This window comes from Rhopalosiphum padi, chromosome 4 (assembly GCF_020882245.1).
Source record: "Rhopalosiphum padi isolate XX-2018 chromosome 4, ASM2088224v1, whole genome shotgun sequence".
Taxonomy (NCBI): Eukaryota; Metazoa; Arthropoda; class Insecta; order Hemiptera; family Aphididae; genus Rhopalosiphum; species Rhopalosiphum padi.
Genome location: NC_083600.1, coordinates 50149751 through 50174077, shown reverse-complemented (window position 1 = coordinate 50174077; position 24327 = coordinate 50149751). Strand labels below are relative to the sequence as shown.

At 28.8% G+C, this 24327-nt stretch overlaps 2 protein-coding genes across 2 annotated transcripts in view; one reads left to right on the top strand and one right to left on the bottom strand.

Moving 5' to 3' along the window:
• LOC132930876 (RNA-binding protein 24-like) overlaps positions 1–11277 on the top strand; it is a 40082-nt gene extending 28805 nt beyond the window's left edge. Inside the window, exons 4-5 of the mRNA XM_060996975.1 lie at positions 6275–6522; positions 7468–11277. Of these exons, the coding sequence (XP_060852958.1) occupies positions 6275–6522; positions 7468–7634 (415 nt within the window). The 3' untranslated portion in view covers positions 7635–11277. The remainder of the gene's footprint in view (positions 1–6274; positions 6523–7467) is intronic.
• Positions 11278–13821: 2544 nt separating this feature from the next.
• Positions 13822–16254, bottom strand: LOC132931052 (uncharacterized). The gene is made up of 5 exons (XM_060997249.1): positions 15968–16254; positions 14855–15479; positions 14404–14472; positions 14198–14290; positions 13822–13993 (listed from the first exon to the last, which is right to left on the bottom strand). Exons 1-5 carry the CDS (start codon positions 16252–16254, stop codon positions 13871–13873), a joined length of 1197 nt encoding a protein of 398 aa, XP_060853232.1. The 3' UTR covers positions 13822–13870.
• Positions 16255–24327: the final 8073 nt, after the last annotated feature.

The window sequence follows — 24327 nt, the reverse complement described above, 5'->3', positions numbered from 1 at the left end:
GCCATGACGGCGCAGAGATCGACCCGGCAAAAACGTATATATATATATAAATTATTATGACACTAAATAAATATTAAATACAATTTTATACATCGCGCACATATTTTTTATACGTGTTCGACACATATAAACTATGTGTGTAGTTTCGTGTGGTTTTATTTGATAATTATTATTATTATTATTATTATTATTATTTTCTTTGTTTGCCATGTTTTGTTTTTGCCACCAAGTGTTGATGACAGTTGCACGCGTGGAAATATATATTTTATATACGTTTTCTGAGTCCCGGACAGTTTTCAGTTGTTCGTTTTGGGATTTGGTTTTGTTGTTTTATTTTTCTTTATACATATATTTAGAGTATATTATAATTATTGTTTTATAGGTAACTACCTTCCATCATATCCATCATCATCCATTAATCATCATCATATAATATTTTAGACTCAACTCCATATCGGACGTTCTGTATTGTGTATTTGTGTATCTGCAATCGGTCCATTTTCATTTCGAAAACAATTCGTGTCGTTTTAACGCACAAATTGTTTTTATTATTAATTTAATTTATCATAATTCGAATGATTATAAATATAATATATATCACACGCGTTGTTATACTCTTATACAAAATCATCTCATTATTATCATCATCACATTGTTATTATTATTTGTTATATTGTTTTGTTCATCATTATATCATATAATTATAAAAAGATTTTTTCGTTTAAAAATAATTTTGGTATTGATCCTTTTTATTTAAATATATATATTATAATATGCGTGCTATTGTGGTGAGAGCTTTTCGTAGGCTTTGGTGATGTATAATATATATATATAAATATATTATATAAACAAAAAGTACGAATAAATATAATTTACATATTATGCAGTATTTTTATCATTTAAACCATATATTGTTTGAATCATACATATATATGCATATATTATTTACCTGGTTTTCACATATTATATGATATATGTAATAGTTGTTTAATTTATTTCCTGTTTGGTGTGCAGGGTTTTTGGTTTGCAGTGTTTTACATTTTGTTTTTTTTTAATTTAATTTTTTTTAGAAATGAAGCATCGATTGATTACTGTGCTTTGACATACCTTTATTATATTATTATTATACAACACGAATTATTACGTACATATAGAATTATTTTAATCACGGGGAGATTTTTTTTATGCCACAATATTGTTAATTGCCTGTGCCTTTTGCGAGTCACGATTATAATATTACTGCAATTACATATATTATCGGGTATGACAACGCTTTAGGTTGATTTTGTTCTAATGCAGTTTATATTTACATTATTATATTATTTAAACTTTTTGATATATAATAATTATATTGTATTGAATTAACACAGTAAACGTTTTCATTAGCAGTGCAGTATAGCGTAGTTTCTGTATCATGTATAATAATTAATGATTAGCACGATTATATTATATCATTAAATTATTATAATAATATAATTATCATTTTCGTCGACGTGACGTCGTCTATACCCGCTGCAACGTTTTATGATTTATATGAGCATCAGTATATTATTATATGACAAAAATAGAAGCGCATGACGATTTCGAACGACGGCGGCAATCGAAATGGAAACGTTCACGCGGAGTAAAACGCGATATGATTATTATTATTATTATTTGAACGTGTTATTTAATTTTCTAGAGTAGGTACTATATGTATACATATTGTATATAATAGGGAAAAATGGCATGACACTAAATAACGATCCCGAGTACACTGTACGCTCTACACACGACACACACACACACACACACACTTTTAGGCCATAAACATACTACGATTAATAATGGAACGTGCACTGTTGCAGTGCGTGCAGGGGATACGCGAGGGGGTCGTTGAGCTTCATCAAGCATACAAGCCCTTCTGTGCCTCTAACTCCTCGTACACGCCGCTCAGCCCCGCACAAGTAACATTAAACGTTCCGTGACGTATCTATTTAAGACGAGTGCAGTTTTTCTTTTAAACAAATTAAATACTTGCGATTATTAATGTATTACGCCATTGTAGTGCATACTTCAACGACTGGCGAAATATAGGCGCACTACCTACCTGTTTGTTATAAATTGCTGAAACGCAGAGGAAGGATATAGCGATAATATAAATTAAGGCAAACAAACGAATAGAATTTTCCTTCGCAAAGTAGTCGTATATGCTGTATTGTATAAAACACGAAATCCCATTTTCAGTTAGTACGCCACGGTAAATCGACTATTAATTCTTATTGTGGTTTATTAATTAAGCATTCTCGTGTATTTTTTTTTATTATTATTATTATTTTAACCCTCTAATAACTCATCTATAAGATATTGTTTCAAATTTATTGATTTATGTCGTTCGTCGAGATTCCTCATACATAGGATTGAATACGATTTTTCTGTTTTAACAATCTTAAATGTCGAATAGAATATGTAGAAGATACATATTATTATGTTTAAAACAATATACAACAAAGATTCCGACTCATAATACGATATTTACAATAGTCATTTAACATTTTACTATGAAAAGTAATAGATTTCGACTAGATTTCCCGGTACCTATTATTTATCTTTGTTTTTTATACGTTTTCCGATACCTACGAAATAATACCTATACGGCATATTATGCGTGTGTGATTAATCTACGTGGACCCAATATGCTCGTCCCAAATCATGCACTTCATATTTTTACATAATATTATTACATTATTATATTTTATTATAATAACTTAAATAATTCCGGACGAACCTAGTATTTAAAAACCCTCACAGATTACACATAACTATGTCAATATATTATATATATATATATATATATAGACTTTAGTCGTATGGATTTAAATCAATAAAATTCCGTTCAAAAGATAAAACTAATTTCAAACATGCATCACATACATGACGGTCGTTCTTTTTTTTCCTTTTTTCAAAACATATTATCCACACCTTCGAACGCATGTCTCCACGTATAATGTATGTGGGTATAAAATTAAAATCGATATTACTTACTATAGCCACTGAAACTCAATTTACTGTGTTTGTATTTGTTAAGTCCTGTAATACCTTTTCAGACGAGCATTGATTCCACAAAGTGTTTCGTAATAACATTCTAAAGAACTTAATGTCTCTGCGAACGCTGTGCAGGTCACATAACAAAACAACCTGTGGAATAATATTTAAATCGCGTTTTAATTTAAATAAGGGCAATTATAATTTTAATTGATTTAATTAAATTGCTGTAGAAAAATAATTGTTTGAATTATTTTCTAATTTAATCGGGTACACGTGTAGGCGGATAATTATTAATATGTTTTACTTCGTTAATATAGTAGGTACTTTAAACTAATTTAAAAAAGGAACCTTATAGAAAAGTTTATCGTGATGTATTATATAGTTTTCTGCTCTTGAACAATAATAACGTGGAGTACATAGGCTAACTATGTAGCTATGGCTCGTACTATGTTTTTCACCGTAAAATGATACAAACACGCTTTTATATAAAATTTATAATAACAAATATACATAAACACATAGTTACATGATATTATATTACATTATATTGTCGGTCGATCGTTTCTCATTGTTAAGCTGCACGGCCATAGCAATGTAATTTCTTTCAAAAACTAACAAGCTCGGCTGTATAACGATTTTCGTGAACAGAATCGTAAGACCCACAGAACTCGCACACTCGCCGAAAAACCTAATATATATATTATAGTCGATAAACATGAAAAAAAATATGAATTTCCCGTACATTTGAAACGATATAGTATAATTTATATATATAATCACCAATAGTTTAGAATCGTGAACCGACACATTACTCGACTATGAGTAAATATTTAAATATTATTTTTTTACAAAACAGTGTGCTAATACATATTTATAAACGACCTATAGTATTACAACTTATACATTATAACAATATAACATAACGTGTATGACTTATAAATATATAAATTATAATAACAGTCGATAAAACATTTTAATATATGCGTTCACATGCACATTTTCTATCTAGTCTCTTAGTGTAATATATGTTGTAGTAGTTACTTATGTCGTTCATGTGTAAAAAATTAGTAGCAAAAGTCAACACATTACACACATCCATTTTCTAATGTAAACGACTAATACTTCCCCTCTTTTGAATACACAGTCATTTACAGGTACCTACCTCATTGTGCCGCGTCAGATTAATTATAAATAATAACACGCGTATAAAGTTATAATATTATGTACGTTTTCAAACTGCACACGCGGGTGACTAGGTCAAATAAATATAGTAACTTTTAAAACGCTGTGATAATTATTCGTCGGGAACACAACTCAAAACTTTATATTATATACGTCGAAGTACATATATTATAATATTAGGATAATAATATACAACCAAAAAAACGGACAAAACGAATAATATTACAATAATACCATATTTGATAACTTCTCAATGATAAGCAATTAAATAGTTATTTATATTTGATAAAACGATTTTTGATTTTTACGTTCAACAAAACTCTTAACGTCCACATAATAATATCTATATATAGTATTTAATAAGTAGGTGCGTTAATTAAACTCGTTATTTCTCATATACTCTTATTTAGGTCTACACGAGGTTTTCAAAACTTCTGCCACCCCGCCGCCTACCAAAAATTAAATGGCCTCGGAATTGTTTTTTTTAATCAGTCATGGTGAAATTGATACGTGTCTCGTCGGTTCGCTTAGAATCCAGACAGATTATACAATATTATATTATGTATACTGTACCGTTTAATACACATCATATAACCGAATTGCCTTTATCTCGGTCGCGTGTAACAGATGAAATAACCCCGGGATTACACTAAAACTCGAGACTACGCGTCATGAATACTGAAAAGGCCATACTACACCAGCTTTTTAAGGGGTTCGATATAGGCAATTTCAATAGAATATTATATGCAAAAATATTAATTCAAAGTAACTTTCCAGTACCATTTTGGGTTAATTACAAAATTATACTAAAAAACAGTTTTGCGTTGAAAGGACCAAGAAGGGGCCAAATGTTCAAAACAAAAAGCGGAACTTTCATTTGACTGCGCCATGTCAATTTTGTTTTTTCAATATCGCTTTTACGGAAAAAAAAGTTATTCAAGTTTGATAAACATAGATGGATTTTATAACGATAATATAACTTTTTTCGTTATAGTGATATCTTATATATATATATATATAATATATTTTTTTGTTAAATAAGTTCTCCTCTTTGTATGGTATAAATTTGGTTTCTTACTTAAAAAGCAAATAATGTTTGTAGAAGGTTTTTGTATGAAATGCGTATAGTATAGTTTATACTCTCTCTTTCTGATTTGAAATTTTTGATATTATGAATAATTGCGCATAACGTTGTGTACTGTAAAACATGTTTTCTGTAAACGACATATTCTATATTATATCGTGTTAAAGTTATTATTATTATTTATTTTTTTATTACGTTTGGACGCGCGCAAGTACTTGAAACACGCTGTACCTCTTTCATTTTTAAATGATGCGATTTTATTTTTATTTCTCATCTCATAGTAGCGATGTTTTAGTTTTTATGACTCTCGTTGAAGTTATTTTTAATTTCATAGTGTTCTGGAGCTAAATATCACTAGAACGTATTTGAGTGGACAAACAAAATACTCTAATAAATATTCCGCTTGAATGTTACGAGTTAAAACGTGAATATTTCTGTTTGGGAAAAAAAAAACCACCACATTATGTAAAATCACAAGAATTAATCTACAATAGGTGTAGTAGTAATATTATGCGAACAAAAATATAACAAACAAACAAAAATGGTTATCGGGAAAAATGTGAATGTGTCGCATTAATGACATTACACTGTTGCCGATAAGTGTTCTTAATATAATTGACGGAAACACACACGGGGGACTCGAGCGTTGCTTAGGACATGCCAATTTTCCCTAAAACGTTTACGCGCGCAATAACCTAAATGCGTTACACTCTTGATGCATTAAATTTAAACACACACACACACTTAGACTCAGCGTAATATAAGCATTAAATTGTTTTCGCGTAAAAATAAAATATAAAAACATGACATTATTAATTTAAATAAATTACTGAATTTAAAAAAAAAATCATAACACTTAAGTAGTACGTTTTTTGCGTGTAGAACGGTCTGATACATACGTATTATACAATGTAATATTACGCGTAGTCCGATAGACTTGTAGAGTGCAACGTTTTTTAATCGACCGCGACCGTGTTTCAGGGTGCAGCCCAGCTACCTGTACCAAGCCGGTCAAGCGGCCAGCGCGGCGTACTTGGGTGGCGGTGGCGTCATGCCGCTAGCCCCAACACATGCCGCAGCAATGGCCGCGGCCACGTCGCAGTTCTACGAGTACCAGAACGCGGCCGCGGCTGCAGCAGCCGCAGCGGCTCTGTCATCCTATCCGTCGCAGTACGCCGCCGCAGCCGCAGCGGCTGCATCGTTCGACCCGTACACATCAGCAGCAGCAGGTAATTATTATTATTTATAGTGTATCGTATACGAGGGAGTGCACTGTGACAGTGAATTTTCCACTTCCGGTACTGTAGAAAATCAAAAATAGGCACCATAGCTGAAAAAAAAAACGTGTAATTTTATAGTCGTGGCTGATGGTGAATATGTTCCACACGCGCGAATTATAACCACCGTTTCGACGAAACCAGTTGGTAACTTTGTGTGTTCCGTTCTGATTCTGCAGACCGACGACTTTCATCGAGGAAAAGTTTTTAACGTCTGAAAAATTACGACTTTATCTCCGTTATTCGGGCGTAGGATAAGTCGCTATGAGCATATCCCTCGTATGTATAGGGGGCGATTTTCTCATTACATAACACAACTGGTTATCCTTACCGCGGTCCCGTTCTAAATCCAAGCCAACCTTACCTCGCTGGTTCACTTGGACTTCTATAACCTCTAAAATAGGTACAACGGTGTACAGTATTATACATTTAAAGACTTCGACAAATCATTATGCAATCGCTGTGCGGTATCTGCTATAAGTGCATCACGCGAACAAAACCGATCGTTCGATATATTACGCTTTTCCATTTGATTTTTCTAAATTCCCCACCCCGCGACTACATAATATTGTACATTATGTTATTACATTAATATTTTACTTTTATATAGTGCTGTATTTATTACACACTATGTATAATATTATACGCTCTACGATCAAAAAACGATCAAGACAGTACCTATTTTTAGCATATCGATTGCATAATATTCATTATTACAATGTCGCGTGTCGTGCGTGTTTGCCATCACCGTGCGTATAATATTATAATCGCAACAATATGATGCAATGTAACATGACAATATTATGGTATTATCGTGTGATTATTATTACTGGTTAGTGATGTCGGTTGTGCGATACCCACGATGTCTAATGACAATATTTCATTTTGTTTATATAGCCGGAGTCGCCAACTACGCCACGCCGTATTCCTACGCGGCACTGCCTAGCAGTACTGCGGGTCTGCCGACAGCCGCGAGCTCGGCCAGCGCGTTCACCGGCCTGTCACCGTACACAGCAGCTGCCGCCCAACAAGCGGCGTCGCTGCAAGAAGCCCGATTACAGTAGCATTGTCAATTCAAAGCAGCCCGTGCCCTCCGTCCTAGATTACGAATTTTTCAAAGTCAGGGACATCGGTAGTGTGTCGTCGTCGTTGTCGACAGGCAAACAAAAACAAAAAAAAAAAAATTTTAATTAAATAAAACTTAGGAATACGTTCGATTATTATTATTATTATTATTATTAATAACATAAAACATAATACTAATATTAATTGTAAAATAACTCATATTATATATTATATATATATAGAAAAAATGAAAAAAAAACTATATCGTCGTCAAAAACGAAATTGTCCGCAGCTTACCAAAAAAATTTTTATTATTATTATTATTATTTAATAATAATGAAAACCTTAGACTTTAAGTATATTATATTATATAGATAATAATTATTGTAATAATATTATAAATTGTCGTGTAGTATTTAGGTAGTGGCCGTCGTCGCGATTAAGACCGCGGTATAATATGTGCATTAAAAAATAATTTAAACGCGCGCGCATCACTTAAGCTTTTCGTTCATGTTTTGTTTGTGAACGATGGCGTCGATCACTTATTATACTATTGTATTGAAATATACTCAGTAGATGAAAAAAGTGACGTCTATACAAAAATCACTCGCGTATTAATGTATTATGTTTGTGTTTTTCGCCCTTCGGGAAAAAACAACGAAATCTACAAACGCGCGGCTATTCGAAATCACATTTTATTATACATCGATACCGACATACCGTTACCAATTTATTATCGTGACCGACGCGAAATATTGTAACAATACCTGATTTACCTATACGAATATTATATGAGCCTATATTATATATTATACAGGTTATGACCGTGCAATCGCATCTCGAGCGCATAAATTATGTATTATTATTTTGTTTAGTTCAATTTTATTTTATTCAATTTTATTATATATATTTTTTTTTCGATTATTTATTTAATTTGTGTATGCAAATTATTGTTTGTTTAATACTTTAGATTTTAATTTATTTTATAGCGATCGTAAATCGTAGTAGTTATCCATCACGTTAATCCTAGATAATTATTTTCGGGCAATTATAAAAGTCGAAACATTAAAGACGTATACCTAGATATTATATTTTAATGATTAAAAATGGGTTCAGTAAAATACATTTTGTGCCAAACATTGAAAATATTGGGCAGTTTAAATGTGATATATTTGATAAACTAACTAGTAACTATCCCAAAGCAAAAGTGCAAATAATTATAACATTATGTGCAAATAAACCCCGTGGATAAAATTGTTTAAATTAGTCGAAAACCTGCTGATTGGTGGGTATAACATTATACACGGAAAAAATTATGTATCTAAACTATATAACTTATACTATAAGATAAATAATATCATAATTAATTACGATTAATACATATATATTAAAATAGCCATCCAATTATTAATATATTAAGTGGTTATTGTTTTATTATATATATTTAAAAAAAAATTGAAACAACTAAATAACTTTTTTAACGTATAAATTACGATCACGTACTATAATAATATATAATTAATATGTTTTTATTTTTATCCATATAATTACTATCGTAAATATATTTATTTAAAGAATTATCGATAACGAATATAATATATGCCTAGTCTATAATGTAATTTTATTTTTTGTTTTAAATTTTAGGTTAGTATATATTATATAATTATAAAGAATTTATATCATAATTTTAATAACAGCCACGCATCTCTAGTCATGTGTACAATAAGATTATTAATCAATTTTAATTTTAAGAGAAAATATTATTATATATGTTTATAATTAGTTAACTTAATATTATTGTCACGTATCTATACATTTGTATAATGTATAAACGTATTTTTATGTCATATACTACATAAATATATTATTATAAATAGGTTTATTTTATACATGTTTAATATTTCTAAGGTGATATTTAACGTCAAATCTTTTAACCAAGCACAAGGTAAAGTAATCAATTTTTATAAAGACAATTATTTACGAACATTTTTCTCGATTTATATTATAAAATAGCCAGAGGCAGCCATTTTCCAGATTATGTATTATACGAACAGAACCACTCCTTTCCGGGTAGCTCCGTTAAAACTCATCAGTGATTTTTTTTTATAAATATACGAGCTTACGTTTAAAAAAGAAATTACAGGAATTTTGTTTTCTATTTTGAGCATTTATAGTTAGTAATAATATTTAAAACTGGTGCCACCTTCTCGTCATATTGTATAATATTTCTTATTTTCTTCCCGTATATTATATGATATAATGTGTAACAATCAAGCTTGTAGTTCATTTTTTTACTCTATGTAACACACACTTAAGATGGATAAAACTCTAATTTTTATATATATGTAAAAAAAGACTGATGATTGTTTTTTTACACTTAGAGCCAGTTAAATATTATTATGAGTATTTTTTTCTAGCGTCTACGTAGAGCGATGTCGACCAGATTAAAATTGTAATTCCATTTTTAAATGTAGTAGTATTGTATAGTATTTTTCTAAAATCGGGGTAAATAAATCGAATTTGTTTTATCGTAGAACAAAATTAAAATTTTTTTACCGTGGTTTATACTTGTGTGAACCGTGGGCGCAATTGTCCATATTATGTCAATAAATAATGATATTATAAGTGTGAAATTTCCACTCGCGTAAGCCGTAAGCGATAATATTGTATATTATTGAAAATTAGGTATTTAATCGATTTCAAAAAACGGGTGTTTGAGCCCCGCCACCTTCACTCCGGTCCAATCAACTCTATAAATTATCTGTACCATAATATAATAATATTAAAATAATATACTTCCATGATGAAAACAAAGATAATTGTACAAAATAAAAATAAATTTATTATATATGTTCAATCTGGTGTGCCTTGTAAATTACATAAAAGTGAATAAAAAATAAAAAATAAGAATGATAGATGTATATTTTGATATATAAAAAATTAAGTAAAAAAAAAAAAATCGATAGTATTGACGTTCATCTATGTACATGTACATTTAATTATATTGTTATATTGATGTGTTAACTACGATAACGATAATAATAATAAACAATAATAATTATACTCGGTAATCTGACAGATTTCATATTATTTTTTGACTATAATATTGTAAATAAAATAACACTAACTGGATGAATAAAATATGACATGTTTTATGTACTTAACGATTTTTAAAACAGAACTACGATGTATAAACATATCGAAGTTAATTTTTTTTAAAGAAAATTTAATTAAATATAATATAATTTCACACGGCTATTATTAATGTTAAAATTAATAAGATTTTTTAAAAAATAAACAAAAAAAAAAGTAGTACCTAGTTATTGTTGGCAAAAACCTAATATTATACATAACCAACGGTGAAGCTAGTCATATGGGAAATATTCCGGTGCACCATATTTTAAAATTTAATGTACCTATTTAACGTTGTATGATATAAGAATATTATTATTATATTATAAAATTATTTAAATTTATTAGACTCGTAAGCTTATATTATAATGTGGTGATCAATTATATCACATTAGTATAATATATTATATATATTTATATATATAAAATTCGATGGAATTTAGTCAATAATAATGGTTAATTTTAAGACATAGTTGTATAAATAAATTAAATACATGTTTAAAAATTGAATTTGTTCTATTTTTTTTTTATCATAAATTATTAATAAATAATATATACATTATACATATATTATGTGATATAAAAACATATACATGTTTACTATTACATGCATATTATGTATATTATATTATTAGTATACCCATATTAATATTAAATCCTTAAATCCTTCACTGTTATGTACAAACTTTAGCATTACTTTTAAACCTGAACATGAAAGGGAAACAGAATAAAAAATTTTTTGTATCTATTTGTAAAATATTTTTAAATAACATTAATGCATACAATCTTCATTTTGACGAAATTTGTCGATAAAACACCGCATTTTACTAAACAGATAAATGTAGCAAATACATTCATAATTTGAAAACGTCACTCACTTAATATTAAAAATATAACTCACACGTGAACGAAATTCATATTTTTATATCGAACTTGGACGAATATGGAGCGTTTAATGCATTGATTTAACAATGATAATGAGTTATAATTTTTTATTATTTTTTTTTTTTTGTACCTATGTAGATTATGTTTTTAAAGTCTTCGCCTACAATTTTTGAAAAAAATATCGACTTTTGCTATCTAATTACAGAATTTTTATGATTATACAAAAATGACAAAATAGAAATAATTTTTCCAAATTGAAATATGTAAAATTCTATTATAAATATTTTATATTTCTATGCTAACAGATTAGGGAATAGCGTATTGTAGACTTTTCCACCAATATATTTTACAAAACATTTCAAAAATGGACTTTCCTAGAATGTTACCTTAAGAATAAATAAATTGAGATTGTACAAATTAAATAAATCAACTAACTTTATATGTGTGATATGTGTATAAAATATATTATGCTTGTGTAGATTGATAACTGACCTCTGATCAAATTTAACTACACAAGGCATGAAAGGTATCAAGCACATTTATGAGTATTTTTGACACAATTGAGGATAAATGGTTATGTCCGAATTGTACTGGTTCTTGTCTACATTCGGATGAATCATTTTTATTTTTAATGTCTAACTTTTTTTTTTATTACCATTATTACATATAACTACATTATTTCAAAATAACAATATAATTTATTATTATTAATATTTTTATTAAGAAAGTCTCATCTCCAAATGTCAAAGTTTGTGATGAAGATAAGACTTCATATTAGTATATGTCTTAAATCTATACACTGTTAACAAAAATCTTAAAGTAAATACAAATAAGATATTAAAAATATTAACAGAATTATGAAAATGTACAACTTACACAGTAACACCGCGATTTAGACAATAAAATATTGGTGTTACACTTTGAACACGACATTATTATCGGCATATAAATAGGATATATCAAGATAAAAGTGAACACGAAAACATTACATTAGTAAAACTAACAAACGACTACAATGAAGATTCGATATGAACAATATAAATAAGATATGTATTTACGTTAATTTTTAGATCATTTTTTTTAACGTAGTATAATAAACCATTGCAATACTAAATCGCTCGATATGCGTTCAATTTTGAATTTTCAACTAAAAATTATATTAATATTAATGTTTCTATAAAATGATCAAATACAATTATTTGAACATTTTGATTATGTATAAGGAAAGTACGAACATTTCCTTATGACATACATAATTATGTATGGCGAAGTTTGGTAAAATTGATAATATACTTTGATACTTGGTTTATACCTAATACACTTACGAAAACAAACGTAATTTTATAAGCATTTATTACCAAATTCAAAAATATAATACAACACACAATATATACATACAATTATTATATTAAGAAATTGTATGAGAATTTAAATAAGAGTATAATTAATGAATATAATAATAACAATTCAAGAAATGTGATAATTTATTAGTATTATTTTTGACGTGTGCTTAAAGTAATATAACTATTATAATAGTAAAATGTTATTATTATTACCAACTATTTACTTAATCTACAACCTATATGTCTAGAAAATACACAAAACAACAATCAATTACTATTATATAAAAAATGTGAATAAAATAATTTCTCAAATAAACAATTATAAATTATTTCAATAGTTTTTTTTTAAAATTTCAGATTAGAATGATAATTTGACTTGGATTTGATAGATTCCCACACATATCAATGAATCAACGAGGTAATGAGGTAAATGGTTACGTATTATAATAAAAATCCTTCGTATGTATCGCATACTTCGTAGCTTCTTACACTAATACATTACACCCATATAAGTAAGTTGTTAAACGTAAATAAAACGTAATTCGTTACTTTCTAACTTTATTAGATACACATATGCACCATACTATGTGTTCTATACTACAACATTATATTATAGTGTCTGTATTATAGACTACCTATTTTATTGAATAAAATATTTGTTGATTGTTAAAAATTGGACGAAAAGCGTTTTTATACTACGCCAGAAAAACAACTTTTAATAATATGAAGAATAAATTTAAGTGAACAATGTTAAATAAATATAGATAATATAAATCGATATTTTAATTTGTTTATATAAACTTACGTATATGGATATTATTTGTATAGCAACTTATACGTATTGGTGATGATTCACAACTATGTAATTCATGATTTTAAAATTTATCTTTGAATACTTTTATTAAGAACGACTTAGTCTCATAGTTCAACTGTAATATTATTGGGTGATCTTTCATCTGAATCATTGTCGATACTCCAGTTATCATTAGCACAAGTATCTACAAACAAAAATGTAATACACAAACAAAATAAATTCCAAAAATACTGATTTATTAACACGTTGTATTAGGTACGAGTAATTTAAAATATACACTTGAAGGTTTTTGGGTGTACTACTCGTATACACAACAATGTATGAGATTAAAAAGAAATATACCACTTTAATATGATTAATTAACAAATACTATAATACCAGTACTTACTGATGTAACGAGATTTAAATTGATGTGAAAAAACCCAAACGCCGAAATTTGGTCCAGTTCATTAGATGATATTTGTTGCACAAACATTTTGATCTGAACGATTAAATAAAAATAATAACAAGTATATATAAATAGATCGTTGCGGTAATTTAAATAATCATGTTTCATGGTTAAGTATACAAACTATTTATACAAATCAATTTTACTTGTCGTTTTATGTCCGGGTGTAAATTTGAAATTTGGTATGATCGTAGATAGGACATCATCTTCATTCGCTGTAAAAGTAATATAGAAATACTTTTTTCTTCATACTATATTCATGATGTATATTTTTAAATTATAAAACGTTTATGTCTACTTTTGATTAATCGTTATGATAAGAACTTTAATAGTTAATACATTTATTTCGTCCTATTATAGTAGGTGTGTATAAATTTTTAACGACTTAAACCCAATGCATTTATTCAAATTCTTTTAGCAATTTCCAAATGTTTTTGGAGAACATTTTTTACATTATTGGATGTTATTAATTGAAATTAAGAATGTCACATTCTTTATGTCTGAAGTGATACAAATTTCGAATATGAATAAATGCGTAAGAAAATACGGACATAAGCATGCTCGATTATCTGCAAATGTCATAGTTTATTTACTAACCTTTTGGTTTATGGATGAAACAAAAATGATAATAGATATCATAAACGCGAAAATTTGTACATGGACTAAAAATGGCATTACTATCCGATATTTTTCGCTCGAAAATCTTAATGGTCCATCGTTAACAATAAAATAAACACCAATGAGAATAGTGATAAAGCTAAATGTGTAGAAACCTAATAGCAATAGTCCGTAACCTTGAGTAAATTTTATTAGTAATTCACAGAGTTCGGTGTGCATCAGTCGCGTGTTTTCCATGAAAACCACTATTTCGATGTTTGTCCATTGGCCAGGAACAGCGACTAATCCGGGAGGAAGACATTTCCACAAATCATTTAATGACTGAAATCTGGCGTACAGGTTTTGAAGAAAGAAACACGAAGTTATGGTAACTATGATGTCCATAATATATGGTGGAGTGAATAAATTGATTGCCAATGAATTAATGGTTACGGACTTTATGGGAAATAAATAAGCTTGTAAGACTTTAAATCCAATTGAATGTAAAACAAACAAAGCATAAATATTGTCCCAATCCTTTTTTTTTAATGAATGCTGTGGGATTGAAAAATTGGTTGTAAGTGGTGTGATTTTTCGATCAAATTCGATGATGCCATTAATAAATCTGAAAACATAAATTATTAAAGTCAAAACGAAATTGGATATAAATCAAACATTTTTAAATTGGTACAATAATATTAAATAATATTTTCCAAGTCCTTAAAAAATTCTACGATTACTGTATAATATTTTTTATATAAATTGCTTGTCATTAATGTATATAAATATTTAAATCAATTATTTCAATTCTTTCAAATGTATGCTAACATGTTCTTAAACTTGGGGGCAAAGGGGCTATTACCCCTTAGAATAAATTAAAAGTAAGTAATATAATATATAATCAATAATATATTACTATATGTCACTAAATACTTGCCCCCCTAATACATTTCTAAATTCCACTCATGTATACTAAAATAAATAATAGGCCTTTTATCAAATATGTATTTATTTATTTATTAAATAAATATATCACAGTAACTAGTAAGTAAATGTGAAACAAACAAATACATTTAATAAATTAATTAAAGTAAAAACGTAATATATAATTACTTGATTATCCATATTGTTGATATTCTGGCTGCGATTATTATATTCCAAAATTTAACTATACTTATATATTGAAATATATGAAATTCTGGATCGAGCTGATGAAAGTATATGTAAGTGCATACCAACAACACAATCATCCGTGCTATTTCTAGAAACACATTAAACGTTGAATTTATTTTCCGAACTAAAAATCCAGTCGGTTCCAAGGTATACGAATTATCAATTAAACCTATACACTTGGATAAAAATAAAATAGGTCTTAAGTTAATGTGAAAAACTGTCGCCATTTCGATATGTTTGTTATCAAAGTCGAAGTACAACCATAAATAATTGTATTCGCAAGAAATGTTTATGAAAAATGTTATTTATTCATACATTGTAACTCCCAATGTACATTGTGCACATACATTTAGAAATATTATATACGTTTCTAATAAAATATGCTCATGTTATAACGTCAATATAATATACACAATATATTCTAAAGTTATATTTCTATGTAATCAGTTTAGGTAATAGTATATTGTAGACTTTTCTATTAATAAATTTCACAACATTTCGAAAGTGAACTTTCCTAGAACGTTATTTTTAGAAATTATAAATTTATTATGAAGTGAAACAAATCAACTGTGGTGATGAATGTATAAAATATGTATATTAAAAGCCGACCTCTGATCAAATTCCTCTAAGAAATTTACGAAGTGTAGTAAATGATGGAACTCGATTATGTATTTATGACATGATATAATATTACCTTTGTTGAATGTTAACAATAACCAATGATAATTTATTAATAAAAATAGTAAAATATTGAAAAAAAATGAAAACTGAAATATTACAGTATAAATAAATTTTTAAACTTACCAAACTATAGTTCTCCGTAGGAAGCCGAGAGAACTGAAACACCAGACAGTGACCAACCAACATTATGTTTGGCGGGGAGATTAAGACCACCGGAAATTGACAGCTCTAGCTGGTCGAAGAATACCTATATCATATAGGTAATATGTAGGGCTGGGATTTCGATGCACTTTGCATTGTTTTTCAAAGCTTACTGTGCAATGCTCGTCTTGTCACAAATTTGTTTTATGTACATTTGAATGAGAATAAGAAAGTTTATTTTGCATTTTTTGGCTTTTTTTAGTTTTTAGGTCATTTTCTTAATTTTTTAGGACATTTTAGAGTTTTTGGAGCATTTTTTGAGTTTTTGGAAACCAAGTGTATGAATTTGAAATTTTATTTTAAGATTTTAAGATTTTTACACCAACATGGTTTTTAAATAAATATAACAGATTATAAGTAGATACTCGTAATTCGTATTATATTATCGGACAAGGTTTGAGTAACCTCTACCCGCATATCCTGTTAAATAATCTTAAATCGGTAAAATCGACGTCTGATGATATCATCGTACGACGTTCAGTACGAGTTTTGTCATTTTTTTTAGGGCATTTTTCGGGGTTTTTTAGGGCATTAAAATCCCAGCCCTAGTAATATGTAATATATATATATGTGTTTTCTATAGTGAATTGATGGAGAATAATTCAAAAATGTACCGGTAAAACCTGATGATGCTGTCGTGTAGATGGAGATGTTCGGTGTTTGGACACGAAGCTTTAAAAACCTGTCTACTTAAAAAATCCCCAGTGTAAACTCATCTGGCAGTAGGAAATTAGACGTTATAATACACCTAGGGTTAGGTGTTATAAAGTACGTCCGCTGTCAAGTGTGGAGAAGTAGGTGTACGTGGGGTTCGCTATAAACTGGTTAGGGCCAGTCAAGATGGGTAGAAAATAAATAACCGGAGGGTTCTTGGCGAGAGGTAAAACCCCTACTAAACTACGTACATGCCACGGCTATGAAGCTTATTAGTTGAACGGTTAGTGAAAACTAATCATATTTTGCTTTAGATGGCAGATCGAACGAATAACTCGTCGCCGCCCTCCGTGGACTCGTGGGAGAGTATATGTTGCGGTCGTTATCACGATGACTTAGGCATCTCTCACGAAGTCCCCGAGGGTGCGCGTCCGACAATATCGGCAACGACTCTTTTGTTTATACAATGTACACGATATCAAAGAATTTAGAAATTAAGAGCTTCGACTATAATACATTTGATAAATACGTAAGATAGACGTTCTGCATCACTAGATAAAACTCCATGAAAAACTGCTGTTACGTTTACGTCAAGACTGACAATTATTTTGTACAGATATTTTTGATTTTCCAAAGCCTCGTAAATGGTTCAGTTGAAACAATAACTGATATTTGTTATGATCCAAATATCGAAAAAAAATAGGGATTATGAAAATATACTAATAGGATAAAATAGCCGATTCAAAAACCTCAACCCTCAGCACCATCGCAGCCTTGGCCGCCCTCAGCCATTCACTTAGCCCCCCCCCCCCACTACCCTCGGCATGCGCTGATAAAATAAAAATATATGTAGGTTACGTGATTGAACGGGTTGCGGCGGCGGCGGTGATGATACTGAGATTAGAGGGGAGGGCTGAGTTGAATGGCTGAGGCCAGTCAAGGCTGCGAGCTGCGGTGATGCTGAGGGTTGTGGGAGAGGGGTTGATGTTAAGGTATTTGAATTGGCTATTTAATATTTTATCCTACTTATGCTATTCTGCGTACCTACTAGTTATTTTTCTTAATTTTACTAGAGCAAAAAGGTATTAGTGCATAGAGTGGTTCTATACTTATCATACATATAAAATCGACATTTAAAAACACACAAGGATATTGTAAAAAGCAATTTCCTTAAATGCTCGCATCTGCTGTTAGCATTCGTTGATCACAATTAATAACTTTAAAAAAACATAGTTGACATTTACGATGCTAAGTTTGAAGTCAGGTTACTATGCGGATGGCATTGTCACATATAAAGACATTGTCTTTGTTATTGCCGAAACCGTCGTTATAAATTCCAATCGAATGTTAAAATATAACCAATAAGTACTGTTATAATTACTCAGCGGGATGAACTACTTATAAGTTATAAGTAAAATTTGACTAATTTGAGTAATGGAAATTAAATAGTATTTTTTTTTACAAAAAAAAATAACAATTACAATTACAATAACCAAAACTATTATTAATAAATATATCTCATTATACCTACATCTATACATTAATAATACTGTAATCATATTATGATAATGTAATAATATTATGATAAAATATTTATTATAAACATACGTCTTATAATAATTTATGAACGTTTTCAAATTATTTGACTGTTTAAAGTCATAAATTGATTATCAGCCACTCATTTGAACACAAGACACCCCTGGTCATTGCGTGTTTACTTTATACGCACAGTGAAAAATTACATGCTCGAATACTTGCTTGAATATATAATACACCTCTTTGAATCATCACCGCTAGTAAAACTCTTACCCGTTTGATGAAATCAGCATGTATTTATTCCAGGTAAACAATAATTTTTTATACTTTGTAAAGGACACTCCGCCTCTTTTATAGTGACAAAATGGAAAAAAAATCGAATTGTAACATTTTACATATTTTATCATATCAGGTTAAACCATAATACGAGGTATAGAAATGTCTTTTATATTCAATAAATATATTTACACACACCAGAAAATATTGAGTATAAAAATGTGTTCATAACGATTTATAAATAATCTATGTTCATTGTGTTCGTTAATAATTTGATGAATAAATAATAACTTGCTTTTACATACTTCTTTGGTTAAAACATTATGAAATAATAAAAATGAATATTTGAATTTCTATTAAGGGAATAATGTACTTAGTACAAGAAAAAATGTAGCATTGAAATGACGACTAATTTTTGTATAACCGTAAGACCAGTATTGATCTCATTCAAGTTTATAGGAATAATTAATTTTTCTTATACAATGGAAGAACCAACGAAACTATTAGTTCGGAACCCAAACCAAACATTTTATGTATTTCTTGAATTGATACGAATTTTGGGCTTATTCATATTTACTCACACATATTTGAATTCGCCACTTCAAACAATTTTAAGGCAATTTTATTTGATTTCATTTTGGAAAATTATAATTGCAGCAAGAATATCAGAAACGTGGATTATTAAGTATGTACTTATCTAAAGACTTATAATATACAAAATGCAATCTAATTTTTAATATTTATAGTAAGTTATTCTAAAGTCTTAGGTGTCAGGTAATTTATTAAAATAAATAATTTCAACTCAATTGTCCAAAAGGTAAATCTAACATAGTATGATTTCGTTTTTAAATTTCCACAAGTTCTAAAACAAGTTCTAAAATATGTACAGTCCGAATAGCCGTTTAAGACTGTTTTCATGTTTATTATATTCTAAAACAACTGTGAAAACAAGTTCAACAAATTTTCCTCATATTATCGCTTTTATACCGCGATTAAACAACAATTACATATTATTATTATTCACGTTTTCCTTTATTCGCCTAATTCTATGTAAGTTTACAATATCTTGAATATTATAACTTATAATACATATTCTTAAATCGTTTCTCTAATACAAGTTTTTTGATTTTTCTGTTTAATCCGGAAAACTTATTAGAGCACCAATTATTCCAGACTAAGGATGTTCTACTGTATAATTTTTAATTTCTAGAAGTTCTGGCGGTATAGAAAGTGATTGAACAAGTAAATGCATTAAAATGAGCTATTAAATACCTAAGGTAGATATAAAATATGAATATTATAATTTAAGTATAACGTAAAAATTTTAGGGAACTGACTACTGAGAATAATGCAGAAATAATTTTAAGCTATTTTAAGAAACTTTAATTCGATAAGCTGAAATAATAATTAATGTAATAAAAAACCTGATTTAACGTTTTTATTTTCTTTTTCAAGATTTATCAACGGCATTGTTGAATTCGACCGAAAAATCATTCCGCTCCTATCACGTCTGTCGACCCAACCGCGTTCAATGAGCAAAACATGTTGGAACACGTTTCTTCTTCTATTATTCATTTATTTTATGGGAACCAAAATATTATACACGTACTTGTGGCCACCGCGTACACTGGACGTCTATTTACTCTCAAGTCATATTTTCGGACCGCCGTTTCCCGTACACTATATCGTATTAATGTCCACGTGTTTCTTCCTCTACAGCTTGTACGTCAGATACGGAACATTAAACGATCTGTGGACGCGTCTCCCAGTCGGATTGATCGCCGTTCCCGATCAACGGACGCACATTGAAATAGCGGTTCTGATCGATGACATACGGCTGTTACACTCCGAACTGAGTGAACTGATGAAAATATTTAGTCTGGGTTACGGTCCGTTACTCGTATCATATTTTGCGTCCAATTTTATTTACACCCTGTTTAGTTTTGATTTCGTGGTTGCACACGCTTCCTTTTTACCGCAGTTCAATATCACCGAAAACGTCTTAAGAATATTAATCCTGTACTCGGCAATCGGACAATCCGTCTTCTTTATGGTCCTCATCGTGGTTTTGGTATCGTTTATGAACGACCAGGTAAAAACAATAACATTTTAAATAAATTCCATAAATAATGGAAGTAAGTATAACACAAGCACTACATTTTCAATTATTACATTTTTACAGAGAAGGAAGATTATATATTATATACGATTAAACCGTATATCAAACTTGCCCTTAGATATAAAACGACAAGTAATAATAAACATTTTAAAACCATTCTATTTTGCTTTTATAATTCGAAAACAATGTATTCGAATCAAAAACGCAACGATATACTATATACATAATATAATACCAGTTTACCGTCTTTTAATTATTATTATTATTATTTTATCGTTTAGATTAAAATGTTTATGAGCCAAATATCATTTTACGAAGCGGATGAAATCACCGCTTTCGGGTTGTTCAAAATAAATTTAAATCTTGTTATATCGGTGAGTAAATATTAATTATCTAATGGCTAAAAAATACTCATCACTAAATTATCGAATACCTATAGTATTTAATGTATACTTCAATCGAGTAATCCAGTTTATTTGTTTTTTAAATTGCTCTATTTTTAATTTTGTTAATAGATATTAGAGTTATTAATTACCGGAGTAGCCACATCAATACAAATGAAAGAGCATCCAATGGTTTTGAAATGGATCAGTGACATTCGATTGATTGCATCCCTTCAATTTAAGACAACTAATAAGTTAGCTAACGATTCTTCTGTTCAATAACAAATTTAAACATATATTTCTATATTGTTTTACTTTATACCGTCTATCTTACTATCTAACGAATCTCAGTTGTAATTTTTAAAACTAAAAAATGAATTTTAAAAATGCTTTAAAATTAATAAAAGAATTTCATGAAATAATTTCCAAACTTCAAAAATGTATTCAAAGTTTTATCAATACTCGATGCCTAAGTACAATAAGATTAAAACATTTATAAATTCACATGTATAATCATTATTCACATTCTACTTGATACAATTTCAACTCCAATTAAAATTATGAATGAAAAATTTATTTAAATATGATTACAATAATTTGTCCACTGTTTTTTCTTTAAATATATGGTGTTAAATATCAATATTCATTACTTGTCGATATCGACATCGTCACCAGAACATCATTATTGTCTATTGACATAAAATAGATTAGAAAATCGAGTTTAAAAAGTGGTGGAGGAAAAAGTCAATTAACAAGACTAAATCTCCTATTACTTATCAAATATTTCTATAGACTTTAAATAAATAATTAATACATAGGTTTTCATTAATAGATTAGATTTTTTTCTTAAATTTTTTTTAAACCATTTAATTTAAGAAATGCATAATATTTATTCTTTAATAACTAAGACGAAATGTATGTATAATATTAATTGCATCTTTTTTTTATTTTTTAACCCCCCTCCCCCCCCACTAACCCTAAATAATATGAATTTTTTATACATTATACACTAGCTGGTTGATTAACATTGGACAACATTCACACTTTTACAGGTACTTTTTTTGACAACTACCAACCAACAAGTAAGCTCACTCTACGGAAGTAGGTACTCCGCTACATGAATGTAATGAATACAAATCAGAAACAAGAAAACAGACCAGTAACAACAATGAAAATTCAAAGCCCGGCAGTCAACATCCTAAAACGGTGGGTCTTTCTAAAAGAATAGAGCTATTGTTCGAGACTCGTGACACCGAGTAGCCTTTTCAAAGTCTAAAACATTTGATAATAGCAGGAACTCTTAAATGGCTCTAGAACAGAGGTCACCAACTGAACAATTTTATTACGGGTCCTTGTGGTATCTAAGCGATGGTTGATTCAATCAAGGGGTATTATATAGGCAACTACTCGAGCACGTTATGTCTCACCACGCATAAAAAGTAAACACACGATGACTTAAATGACTAAGCATTCTATAATATTAACTCGATAAAAAAAAATACAGTTTATTCGTACCACTATATAATAACTATGTTTACTACTGAAAAAAGAGCGTCTTACGAGACAATATATAATAGGTAGTAACAGTTGCCTCATCCATTGGTGCATCGTGTTTTAGGTATATCTTGTGTTTCGACCTCGAATTTTTAAAATCGATTTATCGAATTGTTAAATTTGATTTGGTGTATTAAGTATGAATTTCGACAGTTTAGCTGAGTGCGTCTTCGAGGGACTGCAGTATTTAAACCAACTAAAATTATATGCATGTGAGCAATAAAAATTATTTGTGTCACTATACATTTCACATCTCATGGTAATAATAATAATAATAATAATTTATACGACGAATAGTTAGACTTTATATCGCCATTCATTTTCCAGCATAAATAATATACATATTTACATATTTGGTATATAAATATTTAATAGTATATTACAATTGATTACAGCTAGATTCCTCACAACCTTAGATCATTAATATTAAGTTATTAGTTTATTATTAGAGCTACAAGAAAATAAAAATACACGGAAAACTGGGTTTTGAATGAATATCTATTTCGATTAATTTTGTTGTATAGGTATAATAAAAAATAATAATCCTACTCTATAAATGTTTTAATCAATATTTTTTAGGTGTTGGTTGGGGTAAGTATCAGCATTGATATTTGAGTTCCTAGTATAAACGGCAACTAACAGATTTATAATAGCTCGTTAGATATTTTCTTTATCTAGACGTCTATTTTGTTATCTGGTCAAATATTTAATATTATGAGGACATCGTTTTTATTCAAAATAAAAAAAAAAAATGAAAACATCGAATTTAATAAAATGGGAACACTCTATAACATTATAGTTATACTTGTCAAAAATATCCTGTATATTGCCTATTATGAGTCTTCGATATCTGTAATATATATATATATATATATATATATATATATATAGATTCT